This window comes from Nannospalax galili, unplaced genomic scaffold (genome assembly GCF_000622305.1).
Source record: "Nannospalax galili isolate Female #2095 unplaced genomic scaffold, S.galili_v1.0 scaffold28, whole genome shotgun sequence".
In the NCBI taxonomy this organism is placed as follows: Eukaryota; Metazoa; Chordata; class Mammalia; order Rodentia; family Spalacidae; genus Nannospalax; species Nannospalax galili.
This window is the reverse complement of record NW_008359594.1, coordinates 3463627-3472593: the sequence shown is the minus strand read 5'-3', so window position 1 is coordinate 3472593 and position 8967 is coordinate 3463627. Positions and strand designations below refer to the sequence as shown.

Below are 8967 nucleotides of genomic sequence, written 5' to 3'. Positions count from 1 at the left end.
TCTGACAGCCTCTTTTGCCCTCCACAGGCATTGCACAACACGGGTGCTCTTACCTACATGCAGGCAATACACGCATACACATAAAATAAAAATAATAAATAAAATTTTTTTTAAAGCCTGTACAACTCCAGCCAGTGGCATGATAGCACCTGCCTTTATTCCCAGCATTCAGGAGATGTAGGCTAGCCTGATCTACATAGCTAGTTCCAGGTCAGCTGGGGCTACAGGGAGACCCTGTCTCAAAAAAATAAAAAGTCTATAATTCTCTCATTAAGGCCAAATACTTTGTAAGTACTGACTATATAAGAGACTTCACTTTATGTGCATTAGCTAAAGGAAATATTTCATTCCTTAGAAACATACTGAAATTTGGCAAAAAAAAAAAAAAAGGCTGAGATTTTTGACCAAACTAAAGGTTCGTTCCATCACTGTCATCGTACATGAATGAACCTAAACTTTTCTGCTGTTAAAATAGCCCTTACAAGTCTACAGTCAATTCATTGTAATAGTCAGTATAGAAGCGTAGGACTTCAATGGTGGTAGAGGAAGGTCTGTAGCTGTAACTTAAGACATGAAATAGAGTGCCACAGTATTCATTGTTTGAAAACACAAAACAAAACCTATGAGGCCTTTTCTTAATTGCTAATTGATGTAGCAGTGCCATCCCTAAGTAGCTGGGCCTGGGCAGTATAAGAAAGGGAGCTGAGCAAGCCAGGGGAAGCAAGCCATTCCTTCGTGGTCTCTGCTTCAGTTCCTGCCTCCAGGCTCCTGTCTTGAGCTCCTGTCTTGGCTTTGCTTAATGATAGACTGTGAGCTGCAAGCCAAATACAAACCTTTCCTTCCCAGGTTCCTTTTGGTCATGGTGGTTATCACAGCAACAGAGAAACCAAACTAAAAACTGACCGGTCTAGCCAAATTGGTGAGCTCCAGGTTCAATGAGAGTCTCTGTCTCAAAAAAAAGGGTGGGGAGAGCAACAGGCCTCTGGCCTCCATGTGCACATGTTCACTCCCACACAAATGTATGCACACATCACACAGACCTTAAGAAAGAAAAAAGGGAGGAAAGGAGAGAAGAAAGAAAAAAGAAAGGAAGGAAAGAAATAAAGAAAAGACCCTTGTACATGGAAGCATGTCTAAAGGACTTGAGTAATCCAAGAAGAAATGAGAAGTGTAATGGGACAGAATAATAAGCAGAGCTGATTCAAGATGGAGCTGGAATGCTTAGAGGCACAGATTCTATAACTTGTAACTCAAAGGTTATAACACCACCAAGAACTTAGAATTGTCTGGAGAACTTGTTAAAATTTCAGATTCTTGATTCTTACCCCCAGTAATACACTAGATAAGGGTAAGGATGTTCCTGATACAGTTTTTATTTACCTAGTTAGTCCCCAGTGTGCACACTGACATTGAGGAACCAATGCATGAGGCAAGACTGACCAAGAATAGCTAGTTATGAACTAGTTAATAGGACATGATCATATTAGCATTTTAAAATGTTAAATTGATGATAATGTAGAGCAGTGGAATCACCTAATATTAAAAACAAGTTAGGCGGGCTGGAGTTGGATCTTAAGTAACATCATTTCTCATAAGTTTCAGATGAGGCTGGTATGCTCATCTCAGAACCACACTTGAAGTGGGAAATTGAATATAAGATGGATTAGAATGCAGTAAGACTACAGCATGTAGATCAGTTAAAAACCTGTCCCAGTAATCTAGACAAGAGATAATGAATATCTGAACTAATAGCAGTGCCTGGTAATGCCAAGAATAGGTTCCAGTGAAATGTAATGAGATAAAATTGGCAAGAATAACTTAGAGAGTTGGTAAGATTCAGAGTTTGAAGTAAAGGCAGAGGTATCTAGCATGGTCTGAAAGTTGAAGCCTAGCTGTCTAGTAAATGGTGGTGACAGTAACTGAAATAAAAGGTAAAGAAAGTAAAAAAGTGACTTGGTACAGGAGGAGAGCTGGTTAGAGGAGCTAAGCCTTTTGGAGTTAAGAACTGGAGTAGGCAGAGGGGGATTCTTTGTGAATTCACTGAATTTAAATCTATTAAATATCTAATATTTTAAGGGTAGGTGAAAGAACATGAGCCCATAGGAGACTAAGAAATGTTAAACAGAGATTGGTTGATAAAGAGCAATACCAAAAGGATTTCCAGGTGGGTGGGAGTGTAGCTAGATCAGTGGTAGAATATTTGCCTAGCATGTATGTGAGGCACCTAGTTCCCTTTCCAGCATACACACCCCACTCCATATCACACACACACGCACACACACATGCACACACACACACATCACACAAACGTGCATACTCACAGCTTCCAGGAAAGGAGAGAGAGGTCATGATATCATTGCTGTAGAGAGATACTGATTAGCTAAAGGAAAACTCTAAAGCCCCCAGATTAGTTTATCTCTTAGTCTTCCAAGGAAAAGTTTTAAAGTAAAGCTAATTTTTTCAAGTCATTCACAATAGTAAAACTCATAATGCCTTTAAAAATGTTTTATTATTTTTATTTTACATGTATGAGTGTATTGCCTGCATATGTGTAAGTGTACCTGTGTCATGCAATACCAGTAAAAGTTAGAAGACATCAGATCCCCTGGAACTGGAGTTACACATGGTTGTTAGCTGTCATGTGGGTGCTGGGAATCAAACCTGGGTCCTTTGCAAGAGCAGTCAGTGCTCTTAACTGCTGAGCCACCTTTCCAGCCCCCCATAATGCCTTTTGTACTCAGATTTTTTTCTCCTTTTTCCTTCTCACAGATTGAAGAGCTGCTGTAACAACATAGAAGTGAAAACTAACATATGCCAAGTTTTGCTATGCATTGAAGAAAAAGCAGTGTCTGTGAAGTTCTGTATTTTAAAAAATGTCTGCTTGTAACACCTTTACTGAACACGTTTGGAAACCTGGTGAATGCAAGAATTGCTTCAAACCTAAAAGCTTGCACCAGCTTCCCCCAGACTCTGAGAAGGCACCCATCACCCATGGCAATGTGAAAACTAATGCCAATCATAGTAACAACCACCGTGTCAGGAACACTGGGAATTTCCGGCCTCCTGTGGCTAAAAAACCCACTATAGCTGTGAAGCCCACTATGATGGTGGCAGATGGGCAAAGTGTATGTGGTGAGCTTAGTATCCAAGAACACTGTGAGAACAAACCTGTCATCATAGGATGGAACCAAAACAAGACTTCTTTGAGCCAGAAACCACTTAACAATAATAATGAAGATGATATTGAAGGATTTGGCCATGTTCCTAAGCAGTATGGCAGTAATGACAGTGCAAAGAAGATATCAAATAACAATAATGGACTAACTGATGTGTTAAAAGAGATAGCAGGCCTAGATACCACCCCTCAAGTGAGAGGAAATGAAACAAACTCCAGAGAAACATTTTTAGGGAGAATAAACGATTGCTATAAACGTTCACTGGAAAGAAAGATTCCACCAAGTTGCATGATAGGTGGTGTGAAGGATACTCAGGGCAAGCATGTTATACTGAGTGGGAGCACAGAGGTCATCAGTAATGAAGGAGGCCGGTTCTGCTACCCTGAGTTCTCAAGTGGAGAGGAGAGTGAGGAAGATGCACTTTTAAGTAACATGGAGGAGGAGCATGAGAGCTGGGATGAGAGTGACGAGGAGCTGTTGGCCATGGAGATTCGCATGAGAGGGCAGCCTCGCTTTGCTAATTTTAGGGCAAACACTTTGTCTCCTGTTCGATTCTTTGTGAGCAAAAAGTGGAATACTGTCCCCCTAAGGAATAAGTCTCTGCAGAGAATCTGTGCTGTAGACTATGATGACAGCTATGATGAAATCCTTAATGGTTATGAGGAAAATTCTGGGGTTTCCTATGGTCAAGGAACCATTCAGAGCATGGTTTCATCTGACTCAACATCACCAGATTCCTCTTTGACGGAAGAATCACATTCTGAAACAGCTAGTAATTTATCCCAGAAGATTTATAATGGGGCGATATCTCCTGGTAACCCAGGAGATTCTAAGGACATGAAAGAAATTGAGTCTAACTATGAAAGTCTCGCTGGTAATAATCAGAAGGATTTATCACAAACTTGCAAAGGCTCAGCAAAAGTTCCAGAGACACACAAAGCAGTCCTTGCTCTCCGATTAGAAGAGAAGGATGGCAAAATTGCTGTACAAACTGAGAAACTAGAAAGCAAAGCCTCTACAGATATTGCTGGTCAAGCAGTAACCATAAGCCTTGTCCCTGTAGAAGAGCAAGCAAAGCCCTACCGAGTCGTAAATCTGGAACAGCCATTGTGCAAACCATATACCGTTGTGGATGTGTCAGCCGCCATGGCCAGTGAGCACCTTGGGAGCCCCAAGAGAAAAGTTTCATCTTCTACTCCAAACTCTCCAGTGACATCACCTGCATTGACACCAGGACAAATAAGTACTCATTTTAAAAAATCCAGTGCAATCCGATACCAGGAAGTGTGGACTTCCAGCACCAGTCCACGACAAAAGATCCCCAAAGTAGAATTAATTACTGGAGGAACTGGACCAAATATCCCTCCAAGAAAAACATGCCATAAATCAGCACCTACTTCACCCACAGCTACAAATATTTCCTCCAAAACCATCCCTGTTAAGTCACCTAATTTGTCTGAAATAAAATTTAATAGTTATAACAACGCTGGTATGCCACCTTTTCCCATTATCATTCATGATGAGCCATCCTATGCTCGAAGTTCCAAAAATGCTATTAAAGTTCCCATTGTTATTAATCCAAATGCATATGATAATCTAGCCATCTATAAAAGCTTTCTGGGAACAAGTGGAGAACTCTCAGTAAAGGAAAAAACCACAAGTGTAATAAGCCATACTTATGAAGAAATAGAAACTGAAAGCAAAGTGTCTGATAACACCACTAGCAAACTCCCTGACTGTCCTCAAGCTAAAGGGTTTTCTAACAGCACAGAGCATAAAAGAGGCTCAGTGGCTCAGAAGGTTCAGGAGTTTAACAGTTGTCTCAGCAGAGGTCAGCCTTCTCCACAGAGAAGCTACAGTTCCAGCCACAGCTCCCCTACAAAAATCCAGAGACCCACTCAAGAGCCTGTGGCCAAAACAGAAAGTGGGCAGGAGTCTCAGATGGCGGGCAGCAGTGGCAGCATCAGGGAGAAAGCAAGCACAGTGCTTTGTCAGATTGTGGCTTCTATCCCACCCCCCCAGTCTCCTCCAGAAGCACCTCAGTCTAGCCCTAAGGCTTGCAGTGTGGAAGAGCTTTATGCCATTCCTCCAGATGCTGATGCTACAAAAAGTATACCTAAAACTACACCAGTCCGGCCCAAATCTCTCTTTACATCTCAGCCTAGTGTGGAGACTGAGGCACACCAGACCACTGAAAGTCCTCCTACTAAAATTCAGAAAGATCCAGTCACAAAGCCAGTCATTTCTCCACCCTCCAAATTAGTGACCAACCCCCAGAGTGAGCCACCACCTCCCTTTCCCCCACCACGCTCTACTTCTTCCCCTTACCATGCAAGTAACCTTTTGCAGAGGCATTTTACCAGCTGGACAAAGCCAACCAGTCCTACCAGATCAACAGAAGCTGAATCAGTTTTGCATTCTGAAGGCAGCAGGCGAGCAGCTGATGCAAAGCCTAAACGTTGGATATCATTTAAAAGCTTCTTCCGCCGTCGGAAAACAGAAGAGGAAGAAGACAAAGAGCGAGAGAAGGGAAAACTGGTGGGTTTAGATGGTACAGTCATCCACATGCTGCCACCACCTCCTGTACAGCGCCATCACTGGTTCACAGAAGCAAAAGGAGAGTCCAGTGAGAAACCTGCCATTGTCTTCATGTACAGGTGTGACCCTGACCAAAGCCAGCTTATTGTGGATAAGAGCAAGGCTGGGACAGAACAGGCAGTGGTTACAGAGAAAGGAAGAACAGAGGATGTGTTACTCCGGGACTTAGAAGAAAAGAAAAGTGGCCATTCTTCTCCATTGCAAATTCCTGAAAAAGTTCACAGGTATGTAAACTCAACTAGAAAAATGTGGGGAAAAATTTTTGGGCTACATTTTCAGGTGCTGAGATACACACACACACACACACACACACACACACACGCACGCACACGCACGCACACACACATATATATATCTCACAAGAGCCATTTCTGTTTGTAAGTAGCACATTGTGGCCATCATATATCTTTATAACTACATCCCAAGATTAGAATATTATTAAAATGATCTTATTGCACTAAACAGGGTTTATAGCCCTGGATCTCTAGCTAAAGTAGTACATTGCATTCTGGTAAATGCAGAGGGGCTTTAACATGGAAAAGCAAACCCATAGCACTATAATACCAATATATAATGTGTTCTGAAATGTTATGATGGTATGAGGAAGAAGCAGATTCAAACGAATGCTCTTTCCCTCACTGTAAATGAAATAAAACACAAGCAGTTCTTTGTGCTTTTACCAAATTATCCCCATAAACATTACTTTAAATTTTCTTTTTCGTCTTTTTGAGACAGGGTCTCCCTGTAGCCCCAGCTGGCCTGGAGCTCGATATGTAGACCAGGCTAGCCTCAATCTCACAGAGATCTGTCTGCCTCTGCCTCCCAAGTGCTGGGATTAAAGGCATGTGCCATCACATCCAGCAGAAAATAAATAAATCTTAAAAAAAAAAAAAAAGAAAAAAAAAGAAAAGAAAAGAAAAGAAAACAGGACTGGAAATATGGTTCAGCATGAAGGATACGGACTACTCTTGCAGAGGCCTGATTTCTAGCACCCACATGGCAGCTAACAGCTATTCATAACTCCAGTTCCAAGGGATCCAACACTCTTGCCTCTGGCTGCTGCAGGTTTTTCATGACATGGGTGCACTTACGTACATGCAGGCAAATCACTCATACACATAAAATAAAAATAAATAAATTTTAAAATGAAAACAACCATCTCCCACTGTCCTGAAGCCATCGATTCACTCTGGGTTCAATATGCACTTGACTAACATTCGAGAGTTTGTTTGTAGTACCAGTTCTTTTTCTTTTTCTATATTTTATTTATTTTTATTTTATGTGTATTGAGTATATTGCCTTACATGTATGTAAGTGAACCCATGTTGTGCAGTGCCCATGGAGGTCAGAGGAAGACATTGGATTCCCCTGGAACTAGAGTTACAGATGGTTGTTAGCCACCATGTGGGGTCTGGGAATCAAACCTGGGTCCTCTCCAAGAGCAGCCAGTCCTCTTAACCTCTGAGCCATCTCTTCAGCCCCCTGGTTCCTTTTCTGAAGGCACACAACTAATTTTTACATTTAGAAGGCTTTTGGGGAATCCTTATGAAATTTTCAGTGTCCTAAATTCCCAGATAGCACCCTCCCATAGCCTCCCTCCTGCCACTAGAGCTCTTATACTCTGATATCCCTGCTACTGTTCGCTGTGTTGTTGGCACCCCCAGCCAATCCCCGCTACTTGCCCTTCTGGTGAATCTAGTCAGACTATCTAGAGGCCTTTGTTTTAGGAGGGTCAGCTGTTCCTCTTCTAGCAGCAATCAGTTGTCAATACTCCTTTAGATAAGATTAGGGTCTGCTGTTCATTTTCCCAATTCTATGCTGCTTTAGTATTTGGAAGTCCCTTTGTTCACCCTGGCCAACAAATCAAAACAAGGTATCTCCTCTCTGGCATTGTTGCTTGTTATGTAGACTTTAGCTATGTATATGGACTCTTAAGAAATTATATTGACCCCTTAAATCTTTGATGATACTTTCCTTTTGGATGTTTAAGGCCATTCAGTTGGCCCAGATAAACCTTTTTACTCTTAAGGTCATTTGAGGATCTGTTCCTCAGGGGTCACATGGGCTTGAGAGGAGGCCCTGGCTCCTTTCTTTTACCAGGTCCGCTTATGTGAAGATAAGTCAAAGGTCCTGCTAGACCAGGGTTGGCTTTGCTTGGAAGCATGGAGGAAGTGATTCCTTTGTGTTGAACCTCCTCTTTGTAGACTGGACACTGGTTCAAGTCCATCTGGTGGGTCTCCTCGGCCTTCTTGATCAAGGGGACAGGTGACCCACCACAATTATAGGACATTTTGAGAGATGCTCGTAGTCCCCTGGAACTAGTCGACCTAGGAGGGCAAGGAGCAAAAAGTGTCCTTTATGTCCCTCTGACCAAATTATTATAGACCTCAAAGTATGTCTGTTAAACACTCAAGAAAGTTAGTTCCACGAGTCTGGTATTTTTACTTACTATGTGTCATGTAGATAAATCTTGGGCAAAGACTAGTTTGTTCTCAGATAAACCTTACCTAGACATATATTTCTTGATCTGCTATGTATAATTTGTCAGTAGGTTGTAGGAGTAATATGGTTCCCTCTGGTTTTCAAAACTAGGCATTATTTATCTCTCACATGGTCTCACCCCTCCACCATAGTTTTCCCACTTAAGGTGCCCCATTTCCCCTCTTTCTCCCTTAGTAATATCCTTCTCCTTCGGTCCTACCTCTCTTGAGCTCCTTCCTTCCCTTTATCCCCTAGGTTCCTTGTATACCCTTCCCTCCCCCCTCCCTTAAACTGACCCAATTTTTATCCATATCTCCCTTATTAAGGTCTTTTTCCTGTTGTTCTTCTCTTTCAGGTTTTTTCTTTTCCTTTACCTCTCTGTTTCCCTTCCATTTTCCTGATTCCTGTAGTTATGTCTGGATACATACTCACTTATAAGCATTTGGTTCTAGGATCCATATATGAGGGAGAACATATGTTAGTTTTTTTTTCTGAGTCTGTGTTACTTCACTTAGTATAACAGTTTCTAGTTCCATCCACTTATCTTCAAATATCATGATTTCATCTTTCTTTACTGCTGAGAAAAACTCCATCATATAAATGAACCATATTTTCATTATTCACTCAATTGAGGGACACTTAGGTTGCTTCAATCTCTTAGCTATTGTGAAAAGAGCAGCAACAAACATGAATGTACAAGTGTCTCTGCAAT

The 8967-nt window shown here is 41.7% G+C and overlaps 1 protein-coding gene across 1 annotated transcript in view; it reads left to right on the top strand.

Annotated features, from left to right (window-relative positions):
* Positions 1-2772: 2772 nt before the first annotated feature.
* Peak1 (pseudopodium enriched atypical kinase 1) overlaps positions 2773-8967 on the top strand; it is an 84678-nt gene continuing 78483 nt past the window's right edge. Inside the window, exon 1 of the mRNA XM_008823439.3 lies at positions 2773-5998. Coding sequence (XP_008821661.1) covers positions 2874-5998 — 3125 coding nt within the window. The 5' untranslated portion in view covers positions 2773-2873. The remainder of the gene's footprint in view (positions 5999-8967) is intronic.